Source organism: Coregonus lavaretus, assembly GCF_964263955.1.
Source record: "Coregonus lavaretus genome assembly, contig: HAP1_SCAFFOLD_2476, whole genome shotgun sequence".
In the NCBI taxonomy this organism is placed as follows: Eukaryota; Metazoa; Chordata; class Actinopteri; order Salmoniformes; family Salmonidae; genus Coregonus; species Coregonus lavaretus.
This window is the reverse complement of record NW_028156731.1, coordinates 17697-43626: the sequence shown is the minus strand read 5'-3', so window position 1 is coordinate 43626 and position 25930 is coordinate 17697. Positions and strand designations below refer to the sequence as shown.

General features: G+C 46.4%; 1 protein-coding gene and 1 pseudogene across 2 annotated transcripts in view; both read left to right on the top strand.

Annotated features, from left to right (window-relative positions):
- Window positions 1-22932, top strand: part of LOC311126033 (regulator of G-protein signaling 12-like) — a 51069-nt pseudogene extending 28137 nt beyond the window's left edge. The window contains exons 7-8 of the transcript XR_014615175.1: window positions 22525-22657; window positions 22898-22932. The product of XR_014615175.1 is annotated as a regulator of G-protein signaling 12-like (transcript). The remainder of the gene's footprint in view (window positions 1-22524; window positions 22658-22897) is intronic.
- Window positions 1004-9872, top strand: LOC311126034 (uncharacterized protein). Its single transcript, XM_084200065.1, has 6 exons — window positions 1004-1182; window positions 1999-2211; window positions 6947-7012; window positions 7787-8393; window positions 8452-9350; window positions 9471-9872. The coding sequence occupies exons 1-4, from the start codon at window positions 1099-1101 to the stop codon at window positions 8258-8260; spliced, it is 837 nt and encodes a 278-aa protein (XP_084056191.1). The 5' UTR covers window positions 1004-1098; the 3' UTR covers window positions 8261-8393; window positions 8452-9350; window positions 9471-9872.
- Window positions 22933-25930: the final 2998 nt, after the last annotated feature.

Below are 25930 nucleotides of genomic sequence, written 5' to 3'. Positions count from 1 at the left end.
AGGGTGGCCGTTTCTGGGATACTGGATCCGGCGCACCTTGCAACCAACAAATTATACCATGGTCAAAGTCGCTTAGGTCACTCGTTTTGCCCATTCTAACGTTCAATCGATACAGTAACTGAATGCCTCCATGCCTGTCTGCCTGGTTTATAGAGCAAGCCAAGGCCACGTGACTCACTGTCTTCTTCTTCAGTGGGGGTTTATCGGCGGTTGGCATGACAGCCACCTACCGTGTCTCGCTGTCTGTAGGAGGAACCATTTCCGTGAACTGGGTGGTGTACCTAATAAACTGGCCGATGAGTGCATATGTATGCTGTTTACGTTCTGCATCCACGTCATATCGCTGAGTCCACCTTTTTAAGTGTTTCTGGCTGAGACGCGTTTATCTCGTTTTTCAGTTTACAGTCTGATAATGTGGTTTATCTGCGCTAAACTTGGGGTACAAAACCACGCCCACGAGTAGCCTAGCAAAAGCCGCGCTGATTGGACAGCGAGTTCTGACGTTCCTCTTCAGGAAGTAAACACGAGAGCACAGCTCTTCGGTTTCGAGCTAGCTACATAGCTGGTATCAGATAAGAAAAGTGTGAGAAGAGTAACTTCTAGCGACATCAACAGACTGCTAAGCCATTGCACGTCCAAAGCAATATTGATTTACCTCGCAGCCGTGACTGAAGATTGGCGACACTGCTGGAAGTATTTTCAAGCTATTAGCTAGCTAGTTTACATTAGCAAGTAGCTAACTAAACGAGTGTGCTGCGACTTGCATAACATCGACGGACAACCATCATCAACGATATTGCTAACTAACGTTAACCCTAACTAAAGGGGTTTCCCCTTTTTCAGTTGTGCTACCGTCGCTGCTCCAATATGCCTCGTGAGTGCGCTGTTAAAATGTGCGAAAACAAACAAAAGACTTGGTCGGCTCTAATGTTTCACCGACTTCCATTGAGTAATCCGGACCGATTGAAACTATGGATGGTTGCCCTGAACAAGGATGCTGATACTCCGACCGAGGACCTCAGAAAGTTACTAGTTTGCTCGGAACATTTTCTACCGGGGGACTATTATGAGAAGTTGGGACAGGACAGACATACGAGGATGAGAATCATGAAAAGTTTCCTGAAGGATACAGCGGTGCCATCAGTGGGCGTTCACACGCCAGGACAACGTGGAATAATGGCGGTAAGTGTAATTTAAATAATATCTGATTGATTGAATAGTGTTATCATAGTGTTATTGTTCCTTGATAAATTACAAACTAGGGCGTAGGTTTAACAACTTTTAATAACCAGATGCTGGAACTACCAATGTAGCTAGCTATCAACCACTGCGTGCGTGGCGCATTGTATTATGGGTAGCGTAGTCTTCGTGTTTTTAACACACAACACAAATAAAAGCTGTTCTGATAACATTTCATAGGGCTGTCACTTTACTGGTGGACAAGCTGTTTCAGTGTCATTCGCTACCTTTGTGTGAATGCCCTCCTCAGAGCGCATACACACACACACACACACACACACAAGTACAACACCCACTTTTAGCCAAAGAATAGCCAAGTACAACAAAACGACTAAGTCAACTTTGTGCCATTTTTTTGGTGCCTTTATTCCGTTTCAAAGTCAAATAAATAATAGCATTTCCACATGCAACAGAAAGGAACCATGACTTAACTGTATAGTGTTAGCTAGCCTTCTAATAGATGACAGCATGCCACAAAAACAGAACAGTTATTATAGGGAGAATCTCAATCGCATTTCCTTGACTCCTTGCACTCTCGCCTCGTCCCCTTCTCAAAACCCATTGGATGAGGTCAGAGGGGAGGGACCTCTCATCATCACACCCAATGGGCTTTAAGAAGGAGGAGAGAATCAAGGAAATGCAATTGAGATTCTCCCACGGCCTTGTTCAAAGCCAAATTGATTGCATGTCTACACATGTTCTCATGTGTTTATTCCAAATGAATACGGACATTTCCTGGTCCCCGTCCCTTTCTCCCAGGTTGAGACAGGAGACGTGCCTCCAGCTGTAGACAATCCACCAGGTACAGACTCAGCATCTCCTCCAACCCCACAACAGAGCTCCACCCATGGAGGGTCTGGTGTTGCTACGGCTACTGCAGGGTTCATCTCCCAACCGGGTCGTCAACAGACAGCGTCGGGGACAGAGCCTGCTCCAAGCTCTGGGACGTACGTGGCCCTGGCACTTAGGAAGGTAATGCTGTTGTTTTGCTATCATGATGTTCTGCTAGCTATTGATGGATAGTATGTAAATAGCCTTAGACCAGCCTTGGCTTGAACGGCTCATTGGGGCAGTAGCCTATCTCCTGTTTCTGTAGTGAGACAGCCTGATGTACCAGTACACCCCCTGGACAGGACACTAGTCTATCTCCTGTTTCTGTAGTGAGACAGCCTGATGTACCAGTACACCCCCTGGACAGGACACTAGTCTATCTCCTGTTTCTGTAGTGAGACAGCCTGATGTACCAGTACACCCCCTGGACAGGACACTAGTCTATCTCCTGTTTCTGTAGTGAGACAGCTTGATGTACCAGTACACCCCCTGGACAGGACACTAGTCTATCTCCTGTTTCTGCAGTGAGGCAGCTTGATGTACCAGTACACCCCCTGGACAGGACACTAGTCTATCTCCTGTTTCTGTAGTGAGACAGCTTGATGTACCAGTACACCCCCTGGACAGGACACTAGTCTATCTCCTGTTTCTGTAGTGAGACAGCTTGATGTACAGTACACCCCCTGGACAGGACACTAGTCTATCTCCTGTTTCTGTAGTGAGACAGCTTGATGTACAGTACACCCCCTGGACAGGACACTAGTCTATCTCCTGTTTCTGTAGTGAGACAGCTTGATGTACAGTACACCCCCTGGACAGGACACTAGTCTATCTCCTGTTTCTGTAGGGAGACAGCTTGATGTACAGTACACCCCCTGGACAGGACACTAGTCTATCTCCTGTTTCTGTAGTGAGACTGCTTGATGTACAGGACACCCCCTGGACAGGACACTAGTCTATCTCCTGTTTCTGTAGTGAGACAGCTTGATGTACCAGTACACCCCCTGGACAGGACACTAGTCTATCTCCTGTTTCTGTAGTGAGACAGCTTGATGTACCAGTACACCCCTTGGAGAGGACACTAGTCTATCTCCTGTTTCTGTAGTGAGACAGCTTGATGTACAGTACACCCCCTGGACAGGACACTAGTCTATCTCCTGTTTCTGTAGTGAGACAGCTTGATGTACAGTACACCCCCTGGACAGGACACTAGTCTATCTCCTGTTTCTGTAGTGAGACAGCTTGATGTACAGGACACCCCCTGGACAGGACACTAGTCTATCTCCTGTTTCTGTAGTGAGACAGCTTGATGTACAGTACACCCCCTGGACAGGACACTAGTCTATCTCCTGTTTCTGTAGTGAGACAGCTTGATGTACAGTACACCCCCTGGACAGGACACTAGTCTATCTCCTGTTTCTGTAGTGAGACAGCTTGATGTACAGTACACCCCCTGGACAGGACACTAGTCTATCTCCTGTTTCTGTAGTGAGACAGCTTGATGTACAGTACACCCCCTGGACAGGACACTAGCCTATCTCCTGTTTCTGTAGTGAGACAGCTTGATGTACAGTACACCCCCTGGACAGGACACTAGTCTATCTCCTGTTTCTGTAGTGAGACAGCTTGATGTACAGTACACCCCCTGGACAGGACACTAGTCTATCTCCTGTTTCTGTAGTGAGACAGCTTGATGTACAGTACACCCCCTGGACAGGACACTAGCCTATCTCCTGTTTCTGTAGTGAGACTGCTTGATGTACCAGTACACCCCCTGGACAGGACACTAGCCTATCTCCTGTTTCTGTAGTGAGACTGCTTGATGTACAGTACACCCCCTGGACAGGACACGAGTCTATCTCCTGTTTCTGTAGTGAGACAGCTTGATGTACAGTACACCCCCTGGACAGGACACTAGCCTATCTCCTGTTTCTGTAGTGAGACTGCTTGATGTACAGGACACCCCCTGGACAGGACACTAGTCTATCTCCTGTTTCTGTAGTGAGACTGCTTGATGTACAGGACACCCCCTGGACAGGACACTAGTCTATCTCCTGTTTCTGTAGTGAGACAGCTTGATGTACCAGTACACCCCCTGGACAGGACACTAGTCTATCTCCTGTTTCTGTAGTGAGACAGCTTGATGTACAGTACACCCCCTGGACAGGACACTAGTCTATCTCCTGTTTCTGTAGTGAGACAGCTTGATGTACAGTACACCCCCTGGACAGGACACTAGCCTATCTCCTGTTTCTGTAGTGAGACTGCTTGATGTACAGGACACCCCCTGGACAGGACACTAGCCTATCTCCTGTTTCTGTAGTGAGACTGCTTGATGTACAGTACACCCCCTGGACAGGACACTAGTCTATCTCCTGTTTCTGTAGTGAGACTGCTTGATGTACAGTACACCCCCTGGACAGGACACTAGTCTATCTCCTGTTTCTGTAGTGAGACTGCTTGATGTACAGTACACCCCCTGGACAGGACACTAGTCTATCTCCTGTTTCTGTAGTGAGACTGCTTGATGTACAGGACACCCCCTGGACAGGACACTAGCCTATCTCCTGTTTCTGTAGTGAGACAGCTTGATGTACAGTACACCCCCTGGACAGGACACTAGTCTATCTCCTGTTTCTGTAGTGAGACAGCTTGATGTACAGTACACCCCCTGGACAGGACACTAGTCTATCTCCTGTTTCTGTAGTGAGACTGCTTGATGTACAGGACACCCCCTGGACAGGACACTAGCCTATCTCCTGTTTCTGTAGTGAGACAGCTTGATGTACAGTACAGCCCCTGGACAGGACACTAGTCTATCTCCTGTTTCTGTAGTGAGACTGCTTGATGTACAGTACACCCCCTGGACAGGACACTAGTCTATCTCCTGTTTCTGTAGTGAGACAGCTTGATGTACAGTACAGCCCCTGGACAGGACACTAGTCTATCTCCTGTTTCTGTAGTGAGACAGCTTGATGTACAGGACACCCCCTGGACAGGACACTAGTCTATCTCCTGTTTCTGTAGTGAGACAGCCTGATGTACAGTACAGCCCCTGGACAGGACACTAGCCTATCTCCTGTTTCTGTAGTGAGACAGCTTGATGTACAGTACACCCCCTGGACAGGACACTAGTCTATCTCCTGTTTCTGTAGTGAGACAGCTTGATGTACAGGACACCCCCTGGACAGGACACTAGCCTATCTCCTGTTTCTGTAGTGAGACAGCTTGATGTACAGGACACCCCCTGGACAGGACACTAGCCTATCTCCTGTTTCTGTAGTGAGACAGCTTGATGTACAGTACACCCCCTGGACAGGACACTAGTCTATCTCCCTGTTTCTGTAGTGAGACAGCTTGATGTACAGTACACCCCCTGGACAGGACACTAGCCTATCTCCTGTTTCTGTAGTGAGACAGCTTGATGTACAGGACACCCCCTGGAGAGGACACTAGCCTATCTCCTGTTTCTGTAGTGAGACAGCTTGATGTACAGGACACCCCCTGGAGAGGACACTAGTCTATCTCCTGTTTCTGTAGTGAGACAGCTTGATGTACAGTACACCCCCTGGACAGGACACTAGTCTATCTCCTGTTTCTGTAGTGAGACAGCTTGATGTACAGTACACCCCCTGGACAGGACACTAGTCTATCTCCTGTTTCTGTAGTGAGACAGCTTGATGTACAGTACACCCCCTGGACAGGACACTAGTCTATCTCCTGTTTCTGTAGGGAGACAGCTTGATGTACAGGACACCCCCTGGACAGGACACTAGTCTATCTCCTGTTTCTGTAGTGAGACAGCTTGATGTACAGTACACCCCCTGGACAGGACACTAGTCTATCTCCTGTTTCTGTAGTGAGACAGCTTGATGTACAGTACAGCCCCTGGACAGGACACTAATCTATCTCCTGTTTCTGTAGTGAGACAGCTTGATGTACAGTACACCCCCTGGACAGGACACTAGTCTATCTCCTGTTTCTGTAGTGAGACAGCTTGATGTACAGTACACCCCCTGGACAGGACACTAGTCTATCTCCTGTTTCTGTAGTGAGACAGCTTGATGTACAGTACACCCCCTGGACAGGACACTAGTCTATCTCCTGTTTCTGTAGTGAGACAGCTTGATGTACAGTACACCCCCTGGACAGGACACTAGTCTATCTCCTGTTTCTGTAGTGAGACAGCTTGATGTACAGTACACCCCCTGGACAGGACACTAGTCTATCTCCTGTTTCTGTAGGGAGACAGCTTGATGTACAGGACACCCCCTGGACAGGACACTAGTCTATCTCCTGTTTCTGTAGTGAGACAGCTTGATGTACAGTACACCCCCTGGACAGGACACTAGTCTATCTCCTGTTTCTGTAGTGAGACAGCCTGATGTACAGTACAGCCCCTGGACAGGACACTAGCCTATCTCCTGTTTCTGTAGTGAGACAGCTTGATGTACAGTACACCCCCTGGACAGGACACTAGTCTATCTCCTGTTTCTGTAGTGAGACAGCTTGATGTACAGTACACCCCCTGGACAGGACACTAGTCTATCTCCTGTTTCTGTAGTGAGACAGCTTGATGTACAGTACACCCCCTGGACAGGACACTAGTCTATCTCCTGTTTCTGTAGGGAGACAGCTTGATGTACAGGACACCCCCTGGACAGGACACTAGTCTATCTCCTGTTTCTGTAGTGAGACAGCTTGATGTACAGTACACCCCCTGGACAGGACACTAGTCTATCTCCTGTTTCTGTAGTGAGACAGCTTGATGTACAGGACACCCCCTGGAGAGGACACTAGTCTATCAAAGGGCCTGATGGATAACATACAGGTTATTGGTTGGGCTGACATGCATGATTTTTTAAATGTTTTGCAGAATATTCCCTCTAAGACTACAACGGGGGACGCATGCAGAAGGAAAAAACCAAAGACCAACGTTATTGTGAGTATCTGTCTGGCATTTCCTGTTCATTCTGTTGATACAGCTTGATCTATTGGGCCAGACTCATTCTGTTGATACAGCTTGATCTATTGGGCCAGACTCATTCTGTTGATACAGCTTGATCTATTGGGCCAGACTCATTCTGTTGATACAGCTTGATCTATTGGGCCAGACTCATTCTGTTGATACAGCTTGATCTATTGGGCCAGACTCATTCTGTTGATACAGCTTGATCTATTGGGCCAGACTCATTCTGTTGATACAGCTTGATCTATTGGGCCAGACTCATTCTGTTGATACAGCTTCATCTATTGGTCCAGACTCATTCTGTTGATACAGCTTGACCTATTGGGCCAGACTCATTCTGTTGATACAGCTTCATCTATTGGTCCAGACTCATTCTGTTGATACAGCTTCGTCTATTGGTCCGGACTCATTCTGTTGATACAGCTTGACCTATTGGTCCAGACTCATTCTGTTGATACAGCTTCGTCTATTGGTCCAGAATCAAGGGACCTATCAACTTGCATGTAAACATGAGGATGGAAAACTGATAGAAATGGTCCAATCCATTTATCTGGAGGTGGAGAAGTACAGCTGGTTAGGTAAGGTGCTGTCTAACGTAGCAGAACACTTCAAAAGGAAACGCTGCACACTAGTCTAGTCTCCCCAACGTTTCCACTGCCAGCCAGCTGTCTTCATCAGAGTGCAGCTTTTCCTACCAACTCTCCTTTCCTTTTAAACGTATATATATTTTTTCTTCTGTCAAATCAGGTGGAGCGCAGGAAGAAAGGCCGAATGGACACAGCCGTTAAGACGACTGCAGTGAAGGACTGTGCCAGTATGAGCTCTGCGGAGGCTGCCGGCGATGCTGCCGGTCCCAGTGTCGTCACGCCTTTCACCAGCTACAGCCCCTCCGCCTCCAGCCAGGGATCCAGCTCTGACACTAGTGTGGTGGGAGAAGAGGATGGAGGAGGAGGAGGATGGAGTGAAAGGAAGTGGATCGTGAACGAGTCGAAACTCAAGGAGCTTTTCCAGACGTGCCACCGGTGTGGAGCTGCCCTGCGCAGCAGGACTATAACCGCTTTGGGTTACAGCCAAATCAAAGTGACGTGGTCTTGTCCCGACAAACACAGAGGAGAGTGGCAGTCATGTCCTGATGCTTTTGGTGTTGGTCACTACCTGCAGATGGTTGGTTACAGAGTGGTGCTGGACTCCATGAGTAGTCAGTTTTTAAGTCATGACTAAGTATCTGCTGTTAGTATGTCATCTTCATCTGGTAAATAACAGGGTCATAGTATCCTTCTATTAACCAGACTGCTGCCAATCCGTGTAGCAAAACAGAATGTAAGCTGGCAGGACTTCAGTATGGTTATACCAGGTTGGGGTATTTCAGTATGGGTATACCAGGTTGAGGTATTTCAGTATGGTTATACCAGGTTGGGGTATTTCAGTATGGTTATACCAGGTTGGGGTATTTCAGTATGGTTATACCAGGTTGGGGTATTTCAGTATGGTTATACCAGGTTGGGGTATTTCAGTATGGTTATACCAGGTTGGGGTATTTCAGTATGGTTATACCAGGTTGGGGTATTTCAGTATGGTTATACCAGGTTGGGGTATTTCAGTATGGTTATACCAGGTTGGGGTATTTCAGTATGGTTATACCAGGTTGGGGTATTTCAGTATGGTTATACCAGGTTGGGGTATTTCAGTATGGTTATACCAGGTTGGGGTATTTCAGTATGGGTATACCAGGTTGGGGTATTTCAGTATGGTAATACCAGGTTGGGGTATTTCAGTATGGGTATACCAGGTTGGGGTATTTCAGTATGGTTATACCAGGTTGGGGTATTTCAGTATGGTTATACCAGGTTGGGGTATTTCAGTATGGTTATACCAGGTTGGGGTATTTCAGTATGGTTATACCAGGTTGGGGTATTTCAGTATGGTTATACCAGGTTGGGGTATTTCAGTATGGTTATACCAGGTTGGGGTATTTCAGTATGGTTATACCAGGTTGGGGTATTTCAGTATGGTTATACCAGGTTGGGGTATTTCAGTATGGTTATACCAGGTTGGGGTATTTCAGTATGGTTATACCAGGTTGGGGTATTTCAGTATGGTTATACCAGGTTGGGGTATTTCAGTATGGTTATACCAGGTTGGGGTATTTCAGTATGGTTATACCAGGTTGGGGTACTTCAGTATGGTTATACCAGGTTGGGGTATTTCAGTATGGTTATACCAGGTTGGGGTATTTCAGTATGGGTATACCAGGTTGGGGTATTTCAGTATGGTTATACCAGGTTGGGGTATTTCAGTATGGTTATACCAGGTTGGGGGGTATTTCAGTATGGTAATACCAGGTTGGGGGGTATTTCAGTATGGTTATACCAGGTTGGGGTATTTCAGTATGGTTATACCAGGTTGTGGTATTTCAGTATGGTTATACCAGGTTGGGGTATTTCAGTATGGTAATACCAGGTTGGGGTATTTCAGTATGGTAATACCAGGTTGGGGTACTTCAGTATGGTTATACCAGGTTGGGGTATTTCAGGATGGTTATACCAGGTTGGGGTATTTCAGGATGGTTATACCAGGTTGGGGTATTTCAGGATGGTTATACCAGGTTGGGGTATTTCAGTATGGTAATACCAGGTTGGGGTATTTCAGTATGGTAATACCAGGTTGGGGTACTTCAGTATGGTTATACCAGGTTGGGGTATTTCAGGATGGTTATACCAGGTTGGGGTACTAGTGGATTGACAAATAAACTGAGGAGGCTTGTGTGTTCTCCGCCGATATCTGTTCAGGACAAAATCAGGTCTAACATTAAAATGTTATTGTCATTAATTGACACTGTGTCAGAGTTGTGTGTGTGTGCACTTGTTGCTGTGCAGTAGGCTATTATCTGGCTATGATATTACTATGGGTGCTTCCCAAATGCCACCCTATTCCCTATATAGTGCACTACTTTAGACCAGAGAATGGCACCCTATTCCCTACATAGTGCACTACTTTTGACCAGAGAATGGCACCCTATTCCCTATATAGTGCACTACTTTAGACCAGAGAATGGCACCCTATTCCCTATATAGTGCACTACTTTAGACCAGAGAATGGCACCCTATTCCCTATATAGTGCACTACTTTAGACCAGAGAATGGCACCCTATTCCCTATATAGTGCACTACTTTAGACCAGAGCCCTGTGGACCCTTGTAAGAAGTAGTGAGTTAAATAGGGAATTTGATGCCATTTGGGAAGCAGGCTGTGGCCCCATGATTACTCTTTGCACTTCTTTATAAGGTCCTGATAACTCACTTCCCGTCCAGCGTGTTCCATTGTCAGCTACTTCCTGTTTATCGACTCATGTACTGTTTACCCTAGTAAACACTTCTGGTTGGATGATAGTTTGAGGAGAGAGGATGGGGGTGGGGGGAGGATGTGGTCAGGAGAGGGGGCGGTGGGGGGAGGGAGCGAGAGAAGAGCTGGAGAGAGGATGGGGTGAGGAGAGGCGGTGGGGGGAGGGAGCGAGAGAAGAGCTGGAGAGAGGATGGGGTGAGGAGAGGCGGTGGGGGGAGGGAGCGAGAGAAGAGCTGGAGAGAGGATGGGGGTGAGGAGAGGCGGTGGGGGGAGGGAGCGAGAGAAGAGCTGGAGAGAGGATGGGGTGAGGAGAGGCGGTGGGGGGAGGGAGCGAGAGAAGAGCTGGAGAGAGGATGGGGTGAGGAGAGGCGGTGGGGGGAGGGAGCGAGAGAAGCGCTGGAGAGAGGATGGGGTGAGGAGAGGCGGTGGGGGGAGGGAGCGAGAGAAGAGCTGGAGAGAGGATGGGGGTGAGGAGAGGCGGTGGGGGGAGGGAGAGGGAGAGAGAGTAGAGCTGGAGAGAGGATGGGGATCAGGAGAGGCGGTGGAGGGAGGGAGAGAGAGAAGAGCTGGAGAGAGGATGGGGGTCAGGAGAGGCGGTGGGGGGAGGGAGGGAGAGAGAGAAGAGCTGGAGAGAGGATGGGGGTCAGGAGAGGCAGTAGGGGGAGGGAGGGAGAGAGAGAAGAGCTGGAGAGAGGATGGGGGGAGGGAGAGAGAGAAGAGCTGGAGAGAGGGATAACTATTAGCCTGTATCTATTCCCAACAGACCATTACGTTCTCCTGATGATCCTGTCCATCATGTATTGGAACGTAACGGCACCCAGGTTCCTGTCTGAGGGACAGGGTAGACCATATTTACTACTTTCTCCAGGACACCTTACCTTTCTCAAAGACATTCACTTTTTGGAAGGTGGCAATATTTTCAGACCTCGTGGTGGTCAAGAAAACCCCCCCAACTCTACTTGTAGTCTATATTAATAGTGGGGGTCAAAAGAAGTCCCCTCACAGGAAAAATAAAGTTGATTCTATTCTACTGTATTCTGCTATACTCTATTCTTCTATAGTCTACTGTATTTTACGATATTCTATTCTACTGTATTCTATTCTACTGTATTCTGCTATATTCTATTTACTGTATTCTGCTATATTCTATTCTACTGTATTCTGCTATATTCTATTCTACTGTATTCTGCTATATTTGATTCTACTGTATTCTATTCTACTTTTCTATTCTGCTCTCTTCTACTATGTTCAACTCTACTGTATTGTACTATTATATTCTACTGTATTCTACTATTTTATTCTACTGTATTCTACTATATTATACTCTGCTCTCTTCTACAGTATTCTACTCTATTCTACTGTATTCAATTATACTCTGTTCTACTATATTCTACTCTTATAATCTACTCTTTTCTATTCTCTGTATTCTGTCTAAAACTCCTTACATTACTGACTATCCACTTGATGTTTAGTCTCTCCTTAGTAAGAGACAGGAAGTAGAGGGGTCTACTGACTATCCACTTGGTGTTTAGTCTCTCCTTAGTAAGAGACAGGAAGTAGAGGGGTCTACTAACTATCCACTTGGTGTTTAGTCTCTCCTTAGTAAGAGACAGGAAGTAGGGGGGTCTACTAACTATCCACTTGGTGTTTAGTCTCTCCTTAGTAAGAGACAGGAAGTAGAGGGGTCTACTAACTATCCACTTGGTGTTTAGTCTCTCCTTAGTAAGAGACAGGAAGTAGAGGGGTCTACTAACTATCCACTTGGTGTTTAGTCTCTCCTTAGTAAGAAACAGGAAGTAGAGGGGTCTACTGACTATCCACTTGGTGTTTAGTCTCTCCTTAGTAAGAGACAGGAAGTAGAGGGGTCTACTGACTATCCACTTGGTGTTTAGTCTCTCCTTAGTAAGAGACAGGAAGTAGGGGGGTCTACTAACTATCCACTTGGTGTTTAGTCTCTCCTTAGTAAGAGACAGGAAGTAGAGGGGTCTACTGACTATCCACTTGGTGTTTAGTCTCTCCTTAGTAAGAGACAGGAAGTAGAGGGGTCTACTAACTATCCACTTGGTGTTTAGTCTCCCCTTAGTAAGAGACAGGAAGTAGAGGGGTCTACTGACTATCCACTTGGTGTTTAGTCTCTCCTTAGTAAGAGACAGGAAGTAGAGGGGTCTACTAACTATCCACTTGGTGTTTAGTCTCTCCTTAGTAAGAGACAGGAAGTAGAGGGGTCTACTGACTATCCACTTGGTGTTTAGTCTCTCCTTAGTAAGAGACAGGAAGTAGAGGGGTCTACTAACTATTCACTTGGTGTTTAGTCTCTCCTTAGTAAGAGACAGGAAGTAGAGGGGTCTACTAACTATCCACTTGGTGTTTAGTCTCTCCTTAGTAAGAGACAGGAAGTAGAGGGGTCTACTAACTATCCACTTGGTGTTTAGTCTCTCCTTAGTAAGAGACAGGAAGTAGAGGGGTCTACTAACTATCCACTTGGTGTTTAGTCTCTCCTTAGTAAGAGACAGGAAGTAGAGGGGTCTACTAACTATCCACTTGGTGTTTAGTCTCTCCTTAGTAAGAGACAGGAAGTAGAGGGGTCTACTGACTATCCACTTGGTGTTTAGTCTCTCCTTAGTAAGAGACAGGAAGTAGAGGGGTCTACTAACTATTCACTGTGCCCTACTTGCTAAAATGCAATACGCTCTAAAAGTCCAACCTCAAAACATACATGGAAAAACCAAAACCTGTAACACTAATCTAATCGTTTATACATTCATAATATATTAATAATTACGTAATTAACTGATTAATTGTTTAAATATAATAAATATTAGATTGTTAGTAATTTATTTAATTCGATAATTGAATCGCGAGTGCTGCAAGACACCTCTGATTCAGACCAGAATGCATTGACCTGCATTGACGTCAGACGGCCACTGGGGGCCACTGTTTCACCATGTATTACTCCCTGACCTTCAGTTTCCAATAGACAATCTGGCAATGGACTCCTACTGCAGAGTTACAGTGCTGCACAGTTAGATCAGACAATGGACTCCTACTGCAGAGTCAGACAGTGCTGCACAGTTAGTTGAGGCAAAATAAACAGGGCGATGTCATGTGACTGCTGCTGTTGCCGGAATGTCATAAATGATCACGTCTGGACGACCATTTGTTTAGAGATGACAGACCTGCTGTTTAATACAGACGTTGATATTGATCCCCGACCCGTGTCGTGGATATGATTACACCCCAACACTATTTCAGTTGTTCTTACCCTTCTGCTTTGCTTCTGTTGAAATGAAAGGCTGATATGGGCCCCGTGTAGCTCAGTTGGTAGAGCATGGCGCTTGCAACGCCCGGGTTGTGGGTTCGTTTCCCACGGGGTGAGGGGGGGCAGTATGAAACAATTTATGCACTCACTAACTGTAAGTGTCTCTGGATAAGAGCGTCTGCTAAATGACTAAAATGTAAACAATTGGCCCTGGTGGAAAAACAGTGCCCTATAAAGGGAATAGGGTGGTGTTTGGGACGAAGGCCTGCTCCTCGTCACAGGAGACGGCTTACTGTGTGGGTTACATCATGAAGGCTGCGTCTCCTATCAGCGGTGTGTCTCCTATCAGCGGTGTGTCTCCTATCAGCGGCGTGTCTCCTATCAGCGGTGTGTCTCCTATCAGCGGCGTGTCTCCTATCAGCGGTGTGTCTCCTATCAGCGGCGTGTCTCCTATCAGCGGTGTGTCTCCTATCAGCGGCGTGCCTCCTATCAGCGGTGTGTCTCCTATCAGCGGCGTGTCTCCTATCAGCGGCGTGTCTCCTATCAGCGGCGTGTCTCCTATCAGCGGTGTGTCTCCTATCAGCGGCGTGTCTCCTATCAGCGGCGTGTCTCCTATCAGCGGTGTGTCTCCTATCAGCGGCGTGTCTCCTATCAGCGGCGTGTCTCCTATCAGCGGCGTGTCTCCTATCAGCGGCGTGTCTCCTATCAGCGGCGTGTCTCCTATCAGCGGTGTGTCTCCTATCAGCGGTGTGTCTCCTATCAGCGGCGTGTCTCCTATCAGCGGTGTGTCTCCTATCAGCGGCGTGTCTCCTATCAGCTCTGTGTAGGTCAGTAAACAGGAAGGATCCCTCCCTGCTCAGAGAGAGATCAAACCTCTTCACACACCAGCCGGCGGTATCCAGGCAACACTGCTGGCCCTCTCTCTCCTGATGCCATCTTGGAGATGAGAGGGGGCCGTTCGAGGGGATCACTTTTGCTGGTCACTGCATTCCAAAGTGTGTTGCATTATGGGGGGAAAACGTTATGCGGGGTTGGAAACATGTTTATTTTGACATTACAAAGATAGTTTGTATAAAGGATGTCAACACTGCCATGTTGCACTGAGGCTTGCTGGTGTCTGACTTTCGGCTGTGGCAGATGCACCTCCCCCGACTGCACCTCCCCCGACTACACTCCTTCACTGTCGTCTGCAATTGGTTGCTTCAGCCTTACCACTCAAACCAGCCCAAGGACTCTCTGTAGTAATCACCAGATCACATTCTACTCACATGTCAGCCTGACTCATCCAGCCAGCATCTCAGCCTGACTCTAGACCAATCAGCATCTCAGCCTGACTCTAGACCAATCAGCATCTCAGCCTGACTCTAGACCAATCGGCATCTCAGCCTGACTCTAGACCAATCAGCATCTCAGCCTGACTCTTATGGACTAATCAGCTTTCATAAGTAATTAAATTGTCAAAATTGTGTCTCTCTCTTTCCTGCCCTGAAGAATATAATATATAATTGGAATGTACAGAATAGACTGTAGAACGTTTAGAGTAAAATATAAAATGTTTAGAATAGAATGAATAAAATATAGGGTGTTTAAAGAATGTTTAGGATCGGAATGTTATGAATAGAATAGAATGTTTAGGATCGGAATGTTAAGAATAGAATAGAATGTTTAGGATCGGAATGTTATGAATAGAATAGAATGTTTAGGATCGGAATGTTAAGAATATAATAGAATGTTTAGGATCGGAATGTTATGAATAGAATAGAATGTTTAGGATCGGAATGTTAAGAATAGAATAGAATGTTTAGGATCGGAATGTTATGAATAGAATAGAATGTTTAGGATCGGAATGTTAAGAATATAATAGAATGTTTAGGATCGGAATGTTATGAATAGAATAGAATGTTTAGGATATTTCACCTGTGTTTAACGACTGCTTGGGTCCAGCAGTGGAAGGGTTAACAGACAGGAGGGCTATACATGTCTGTCATAAACTCATCCTCCTCTTCTTCCTCTCTCTCTTTCCTCCAGTATCTATCTATCCCTCCATCCTCCTCTCTCTCCATCCTCCTCTCTCTCTTTCCTCCAGTATCTATATATCCCTCCATCCTCCTCTCTCTCTTTCCTCTAGTATCTATATATCCCTCCATCCTCATCTCTCTTTCCTCCAGTATATATCTATCCCTCCATCCTCCTCTCTCTTTCCTCCAGTATCTATATATCCCTCCATCCTCCTCTCTCTCTTTCCTCTAGTATCTATATATCCCTCCATCCTCCTCTCTTTCCTCCAGTATCTATATATCCCTCCTCTCTCCTTCCTCCAGTATCTATATATCCCTCCATCCTCCTCTCTCTTTCCTCCAGTATCTATATATCCCTCCATCCTCCTCTCTCTTTCCTCCAGTATCTATATATCCCTCCATCCTCCTCTCTCTTTCCTCCAGTATCTATATATCCCTCCATCCTCCTCTCTCTTTCCTCCAGTATCTATATATCCCTCCATCCTCCTCTCTCTTTCCTCCAGTATCTATATATCCCTCCAACCTCCTCTCTCTCCTTCCTCTAGTATCTATATATCCCTCCATCCTCCTCTCTCTCTTTCCTCTAGTATCTATATATCCCTCCATCCTCCTCTCTCTTTCCTCCAGTATCTATATATCCCTCCTCTCTCTTTCCTCCAGTATCTATATATCCCTCCTCTCTCTTTCCTCCAGTATCTATATATCCCTCCATCCTCCTCTCTCTTTCCTCCAGTATCTATATATCCCTCCAACCTCCTCTCTCTCCTTCCTCTAGTATCTATATATCCCTCCATCCTCCTCTTTCTCTTTCCTCCAGTATCTATATATCCCTCCAACCTCCTCTCTCTTTCCTCTAGTATCTATATATCCCTCCATCCTCCTCTCTCTTTCCTCCAGTATCCATCTATCCCTCCATCCTCCTCTCTCTTTCCTCCAGTATCTATCTATCCCTCCATCCTCCTCTCTCTTTCCTCCAGTATCTATATATCCCTCCATCCTCCTCTCTTTCCTCCAGTATCTATCTATACCTCCATCCTCCTCTCTCTTTCCTCCAGTATCCATCTATCCCTCCATCCTCCTCTCTCTTTCCTCCAGTATCTATATATCCCTCCAACCTCCTCTCTCTCCTTCCTCTAGTATCTATATATCCCTCCATCCTCCTCTCTCTTTCCTCCAGTATCCATCTATCCCTCCATCCTCCTCTCTCTTTCCTCCAGTATCTATCTATCCCTCCATCCTTCTCTCTCTTTCCTCCAGTATCCATCTATCCCTCCATCCTCCTCTCTCTTTCCTCCAGTATCTATATATCCCTCCATCCTCCTCTCTCTCTTTCCTCCAGTATCTATATATCCCTCCATCCTCCTCTCTCTCTTTCCTCCAGTATCTATATATCCCTCCATCCTCCTCTCTCTCTTTCCTCCAGTATCTATATATCCCTCCATCCTCCTCTCTCTTTCCTCCAGTATCTATATATCCCTCCACCCTCCTCTCTCTCTTTCCTCCAGTATCAATATATCCCTCCATCCTCCTCTCTCTCTTTCCTCCAGTATCTATATATCCCTCCATCCTCCTCTCTCTTTCCTCTAGTATCTATATATCCCTCCTTCCTCCTCTCTCTTTCCTCTAGTATCTATATATCCCTCCATCCTCCTCTCTCTTTCCTCTAGTATCTATATATCCCTCCATCCTCCTCTCTCTTTCCTCCAGTATCTATATATCCCTCCATCCTCTCTCTCTTTCCTCCAGTATATATATATCCCTCCATCCTCCTCTCCCTCTTTCCTCTAGTATCTATATATCCCTCCATCCTCCTCTCTCTCTTTCCTCCAGTATCTATATATCCCTCCACCCTCCCCTCTCTCTTTCCTCTAGTATCTATATATCCCTCCACCCTCCCCTCTCTCTTTCCTCCAGTATCTATATATCCCTCCATCCTCCTCTCTCTTTCCTCCAGTATCTATATATCCCTCCACCCTCCTCTCTCTCTTTCCTCTAGTATCTATATATCCCTCCATCCTCCTCTCTCTTTCCTCCAGTATCTATATATCCCTCCATCCTCTCTCTCTTTCCTCCAGTATCTATATATCCCTCCATCCTCCTCTCCCTCTTTCCTCTAGTATCTATATATCCCTCCATCCTCCTCTCTCTCTTTCCTCCAGTATCTATATATCCCTCCACCCTCCCCTCTCTCTTTCCTCTAGTATCTATATATCCCTCCACCCTCCCCTCTCTCTTTCCTCCAGTATCTATATATCCCTCCATCCTCCTCTCTCTTTCCTCCAGTATCTATATATCCCTCCACCCTCCTCTCTCTCTTTCCTCCAGTATCAATATATCCCTCCATCCTCCTCTCTCTTTCCTCCAGTATCTATATATCCCTCCATCCTCCTCTCTCTTTCCTCCAGTATCTATATATCCCTCCATCCTCCTCTCTCTCTTTCCTCCAGTATCTATATATCCCTCCATCCTCCTCTCTCTTTCCTCTAGTATCTATATATCCCTCCATCCTCCTCTCTCTTTCCTCCAGTATCTATATATCCCTCCATCCTCCTCTCTCTCTTTCCTCCAGTATCTATATATCCCTCCATCCTCCTCTCTCTTTCCTCTAGTATCTATATATCTCTCCATCCTCCTCTCTCTTTCCTCCAGTATCTATATATCCCTCCATCCTCCTCTCTCTTTCCTCCAGTATCTATATATCCCTCCACCCTCCTCTCTCTCTTTCCTCTAGTATCTATATATCCCTCCATCCTCCTCTCTCTTTCCTCTAGTATCTATATATCTCTCCATCCTCCTCTCTCTTTCCTCTAGTATCTATCAAATCAAATGTTATTCATCACATGCTTGGTAAACAACATGTGTAGACTAACAGTGAAATGTTTACTTACTGGCCCTTCTTAACAATGCAGAGAGAAATAAATAATATAAAAATAATAACACGAGGATTTAAATCCACAATGAGTTTATTTTTTAAACATTTTATTTCACCTTTATTTAACCAGGTAAGCCAGTTGAGAACGAGTTCTCATTTACAACTGCGACCTGGCCAAGATAAAGCAAAGCAGTGCGATAAAAACAACAACACAGAGTTACATATGGGGTAAACAAAACGTACAGTCAATAACACAATAGAACATCTATATACAGTGTGTGCAAATGTAGTAAGTTATGGAGGTAAGGCAACGATAACTTGGCTATATACACGGAGTACCAGTACTGAGTGCAGGGGTACGAGGTAGCTATGTACATATAGGTAGGGGTAAAGTGACTAGGCAACAGGATCGATAATATACAGTATGTATGTAATGAGTCAAGAGTTAGTGCAAAAAGGGTCAATGCAGATAGTCCAGGTACACTACATTACCAAAAGTATGTGGACACCTGCTCGTCCAACATCTCATGCCAAAATCATGGACATTAATATGGAGTTGGTCACCCCTTTGCTGCTATAACAGCCTCCACTCTTCTGGGAAGGCTTTCCACTAGATGTTGGAACATTGCTGCAGGGGACTTGCTTCCATTCAGCCACAAGAGCATTAGTGAGGTTGGGCACTGATGTTGGGCGATTAGGCCTGGCTCGCAGTAGGCATTCCAATTCATCCCAAAGATGTTCAATGGGGTTGAGGTCAGGGGTCTGTGCAGGCCAGTCAAGTTCTTCCACACCGATCTCGACAAACCAGTTCTGTATGGACCTCACTTTGTGCACGGGGGCATTGTCATGCTGAAACAGGAAAGGGCCTTCCCCAAACTGTTGCCACAAAGTTGGAAGCACAGAATCGCCTAGAATGTCATTGTGTGCTGTAGAGTTAAGTTTTACTTTCACTGGAACTAAGGGGCCTAGCCAGAACCATGAAAAACAGCCTCAGACCATTATTTCTCCTCCACCGAACTTTACTGTTGGCACTAGGCATTGGGGCAGGTAGCGTTCTCCTGGCATCCGCCAAACCCAGATTTGTCCGTCGGACTGCCAGATGGTGAAGCGTGATTCATCACTCCAGAGAACGCGTTTCCACTGCTACAGAGTCCAATGGCGGCGAGCTTTACACCACTCCAGCCGTGTGGTGCCAGGATAACATCCTCTCCCTCAACGTGACCAAGACAAAGGAGATGATTGTGGACTACAGGAAAAAAAAGAGGACTGAGCACGCCCCCATTGTCATCGACAGGGCTGTAGTGGAACAGGTTGAGAGCTTCAAGTTCCTTGGTGTCCACATCACCAACGAACTATCATGGTCCAAACACACCAAGACAGTCGTGAAGAGGGCACGACAAAGCCTTTTCCCCCTCAGGAGACTGAAAAGATTTGGCATGGGTCCTCAAATCCTCACAATATTATACAGCTGCACCATCGAGAGCATCCTGACTGGTTGCATCACCGCTTCCTGCCATCCAGGACCTCTATACCAGGCGGTGTCAGAGGAAGGCCCTCAAAATTGTCAAAGACTCCAGCCACCCTAGTCAAAGACTGTTCTCTCTGCTACCGCACGGCAAGCGATACCGGAGTGCCAAGTCTAGGTCCAAAAGACTTCTCAACAGCTTCTACCCCCAAGCCATAAGACTCCTGAACAGCTAATCATGGCTACCCGGACTATTTGCATTGTCCTCCACCCCATCTTTTTACGCTGCTGCTACTCTGTTAATTATTTATGCATAGTCACTTTAACTCTACCCACATGTACATATTACTTCAACTACCTCAACTAGCCGGTGCCCCCGCACATTGACTCTGCACCGGTACCCGCCTGTATATATAGCCTCCCTACTGTTATTTTATTTTACTTCTGCTCTTTTTTGTTGTTTTATTCTACTTTTTTATTAAAAATAAATGCACTGTTGGTTAAGGGCTGTAAGTAAGCATTTCACTGTAATGTCTGCACCTGTTGTATTCGGCGCATGTGGCCAATAAAATGTGATTTGATTTGAGCTTGGCATTGTGCATGGTGATCTTAGGCTTGTGTGCGGCTGCTCGGCCATGGAAACCCATTTCATGAAGCTCCTGACGAACAGTTGTGCTGACGTTGCTTCCAGAGGCAGTTTGGAACTCGGGTAGTGAGTGTTGCAACCGAGGAGATACAATTTTTACGTGCCACTCGATTCAGCACTGAGCCGTTGTTGCTCCTAGACGTTTCCACTTCACAATAACAGCACACTTACAGTTGACCGGTGCAGCTCTGACTTGTTGGAAAGGTGGCATCCTATGACGGTGCCACGTTGAAAGTCACTGAGCTCTTCAGCACGGGCCATTCTACTGCCAATGTTTGTCTATGGAGATTGCATGGCTGTGTGCTCGATTTTTATACACCTGTCAGCAACGGGTGTGGCTGAAATGGCCGAATCCACTAATTTGAAAGGGGTGTCCACATACTTTTAGCCATGTAGTGTAGCTATTGGTTAAAATATTGGTTAACTATCTTACTAACTATTTATCAGTCTTATGGCTTGGGGGTAGAAGCTGTTCAGGGTGCTGTTGGTTCCAGACTTGGTGCATCCATCCTCGCGCTCTGTTTTCTGGAATTGATCTGATAGATGCAGGAAATTGGGCACGGCCTGACGTGTGTGTGTGTGTGTGTGTGTGTGTGTGTGTGTGTGTGTGTGTGTGTGTGTGTGTGTGTGTGTGTGTGTGTGTGTGTGTGTGTGTGTGTGTGTGTGTGTGTGTGTGTGTGTGTGTGTGTGTGTGTGTGTGTGTGTGTGTGTGTCTGTGTGTGTGTGTGTGTGTGTGTGTGTGTGTGTGCGTGTGCGTGCGTGCGTGCGTGTATATGTTTCAGGAAGGGTTATTTCTACATGTCAGAGGTCCAGAGGGGAAGTGACTGTGTGAATGACGTCCACACAGTTGTTCTTCGCGTGACTCTGCTTTCTCCTCCAGGCAAACCACTGGCATGTGCCTCCAGTGTGTCTGTGTGTGTGTCTGTGTGTGTGTGTTGTAATAATACTAATTTATACAAAGCGACTTATAATAATACATGCATATGTTTTTCGAATGGGGATGGAACCTACTACCCTGGCTAATACCATGTTATACTAACTGAACTACAGAGGACCATGTTATACTGACTGAACTACAGAGGACCATGTTATACTGACTGAACTAAAGAGGACCGTGTTATACTGACTGAACTACAGGGGACCATGTTATACTGACTGAACTACAGAGGACCATGTTATACTGACTGAACTAAAGAGGACCGTGTTATACTGACTGAACTAAAGAGGACCATGTTCTACTGACTGAACTACAGAGGACCATGTTCTACTGACTGAACTACAGAGGACCATGTTCTACTGACTGAACTACAGAGGACCATGTTATACTGACTGAACTACAGAGGACCATGTTCTACTGACTGAACTACAGAGGACCATGTTATACTAAATGAACTACAGAGGACCATGTTATACTGACTGAACTACGGAGGACCATGTTATACTAACTGAACTACAGAGGACCATGTTATACTGACTGAACTACAGAGGACCATGTTATACTAACTGAACTACAGAGGACCATGTTATACTAAATGAACTACAGAGGACCATGTTATACTGACTGAACTACAGAGGACCATGTTATACTGACTGAACTACAGAGGACCATGTTATACTGACGGAACTACAGAGGACCATGTTATACTGACGGAACTACGGAGGACCATGTTATACTGACTGAACTACAGAGGACCATGTTATACTAACTGAACTACAGAGGACCATGTTATACTAAATGAACTACAGAGGACCATGTTATACTGACTGAACTACAGAGGACCATGTTATACTGACTGAACTACAGAGGACCATGTTATACTGACGGAACTACAGAGGACCATGTATTGAAGTGTGGAGAGTTAACCTGCGTGTGTTTCTCTCTAGGCTGGTCGGTTCAGAGGGCTGACTAAGGGCTTCCCTCCTCTACCCCAACGCTCCTCAGGGAGACGATCCTTCGGCCGCTCCAAACACATCAGCCTGGCACGCTCACTGGATGACCTGGAGGTAGGGGATACACGTGCACATAAACACACACACGTGCACAGGTGCAGGCATACACACACACACACACACACACCCATATGCCCCTAAATGCTAAAAATGAAATGCCCTGCAAAAGTGACCTTCACCACCCCTAAAAACACTTCTATCTAAAACTGACCCTCACCACCCCTAAAAGCACTTATATCTAAAACTGACCCTTCACCACCCCTAAAAGCACTTATATCTAAAACTGACCCTTCACCACCCCTAAAAGCACTTATATCTAAAACTGACCCTCACCACCCCTAAAAGCACTTCTACCTAAAACTGATCCTTCACCACCCCTAAAAACACTTCTACCTAAAACTGATCCTTCACCACCCCTAAAAACACTTCTACCTAAAACTGACTCTCACCACCCCTAAAAACACTTCTACCTAAAACTGACCCTCACACTTCTTGATAGAGACTGGGGACAGAGTGTGTTAGTGTAGTGGTCATGATAGAGGAGACTGGGGACAGAGTGTGTTAGTGTAGTGGTCATGATAGACACTGGGGACAGAGTGTGTTAGTGTAGTGGTCATGATAGAGGAGACTGGGGACAGAGTGTGTTAGTGTAGTGGTCATGATAGAGGAGACTGGGGACAGAGTGTGTTAGTGTAGTGGTCATGATAGAGGAGACTGGGGACAGAGTGTGTTAGTGTAGTGGTCATGATAGAGGAGACTGGGGACAGAGTGTGTTAGTGTAGTGGTCATGATAGAGGAGACTGGGGACAGAGTGTGTTAGTGTAGTGGTCATGATAGAGGAGACTGGGGACAGAGTGTGTTAGTGTAGTGGTCATGATAGAGGAGACTGGGACAGAGTGTGTTAGTGTAGTGGTCATGATAGACACTGGGACAGAGTGTGTTAGTGTAGTGGTCATGATAGAGGAGACTGGGGACAGAGTGTGTTAGTGTAGTGGTCATGATAGAGGAGACTGGGACAGAGTGTGTTAGTGTAGTGGTCATGATAGAGGAGACTGGGGACAGAGTGTGTTAGTGTAGTGGTCATGATAGAGGAGACTGGGGACAGAGTGTGTTAGTGTAGTGGTCATGATAGAGGAGACTGGGACAGAGTGTGTTAGTGTAGTGGTCATGATAGAGGAGACTGGGGACAGAGTGTGTTAGTGTAGTGGTCATGATAGAGGAGACTGGGGACAGAGTGTGTTAGTGTAGTGGTCATGATAGAGGAGACTGGGACAGAGTGTGTTAGTGTAGTGGTCATGATAGAGGAGACTGGGGACAGAGTGTGTTAGTGTAGTGGTCATGATAGACACTGGGACAGAGTGTGTTAGTGTAGTGGTCATGATAGAGGAGACTGGGGACAGAGTGTGTTAGTGTAGTGGTCATGATAGAGGAGACTGGGGACAGAGTGTGTTAGTGTAGTGGTCATGATAGAGGAGACTGGGGACAGAGTGTGTTAGTGTAGTGGTCATGATAGAGGAGACTGGGGACAGAGTGTGTTAGTGTAGTGGTCATGATAGAGGAGACTGGGGACAGAGTGTGTTAGTGTAGTGGTCATGATAGAGGAGACTGGGGACAGAGTGTGTTAGTGTAGTGGTCATGATAGAGGAGACTGGGGACAGAGTGTGTTAGTGTAGTGGTCATGATAGAGGAGACTGGGGACAGAGTGTGTTAGTGTAGTGGTCATGATAGAGGAGACTGGGACAGAGTGTGTTAGTGTAGTGGTCATGATAGACACTGGGACAGAGTGTGTTAGTGTAGTGGTCATGATAGAGGAGACTGGGGACAGAGTGTGTTAGTGTAGTGGTCATGATAGAGGAGACTGGGACAGAGTGTGTTAGTGTAGTGGTCATGATAGACACTGGGGACAGAGTGTGTTAGTGTAGTGGTCATGATAGAGGAGACTGGGACAGAGTGTGTTAGTGTAGTGGTCATTATAGACACTGGGACAGAGTGTGTTAGTGTAGTGGTCATGATAGAGGAGACTGGGACAGAGTGTGTTAGTGTAGTGGTCATGATAGAGGAGACTGGGACAGAGTGTGTTAGTGTAGTGGTCATGATAGAGACTGGGACAGAGTGTGTTAGTGTAGTGGTCATGATAGAGGAGACTGGGGACAGAGTGTGTTAGTGTAGTGGTCATGATAGACACTGGGACAGAGTGTGTTAGTGTAGTGGTCATGATAGACACTGGGGACAGAGTGTGTTAGTGTAGTGGTCATGATAGAGGAGACTGGGGACAGAGTGTGTTAGTGTAGTGGTCATGATAGAGGAGACTGGGGACAGAGTGTGTTAGTGTAGTGGTCATGATAGACACTGGGGACAGAGTGTGTTAGTGTAGTGGTCATGATAGAGGAGACTGGGGACAGAGTGTGTTAGTGTAGTGGTCATGATAGACACTGGGACAGAGTGTGTTAGTGTAGTGGTCATGATAGACACTGGGGACAGAGTGTGTTAGTGTAGTGGTCATGATAGACACTGGGGACAGAGTGTGTTAGTGTAGTGGTCATGATAGACACTGGGGACAGAGTGTGTTAGTGTAGTGGTCATGATAGACACTGGGGACAGAGTGTGTTAGTGTAGTGGTCATGATAGACACTGGGGACAGAGTGTGTTAGTGTAGTGGTCACGATAGACACTGGGGACAGAGTGTGTTAGTGTAGTGGTCATGATAGACACTGGGACAGAGTGTGTTAGTGTAGTGGTCATGATAGACACTGGGGACAGAGTGTGTTAGTGTAGTGGTCATGATAGACACTGGGGACAGAGTGTGTTAGTGTAGTGGTCATGATAGACACTGGGACAGAGTGTGTTAGTGTAGTGGTCATGATAGACACTGGGACAGAGTGTGTTAGTGTAGTGGTCATGATAGACACTGGGGACAGAGTGTGTTAGTGTAGTGGTCATGATAGAGGAGACTGGGACAGAGTGTGTTAGTGTAGTGGTCATGATAGACACTGGGACAGAGTGTGTTAGTGTAGTGGTCATGATAGACACTGGGGACAGAGTGTGTTAGTGTAGTGGTCATGATAGAGGAGACTGGGACAGAGTGTGTTAGTGTAGTGGTCATGATAGAGGAGACTGGGGACAGAGTGTGTTAGTGTAGTGGTCATGATAGACACTGGGGACAGAGTGTGTTAGTGTAGTGGTCATGATAGACACTGGGGACAGAGTGTGTTAGTGTAGTGGTCATGATAGAGGAGACTGGGGACAGAGTGTGTTAGTGTAGTGGTCATGATAGACACTGGGACAGAGTGTGTTAGTGTAGTGGTCATGATAGAGGAGACTGGGGACAGTGTGTGTTAGT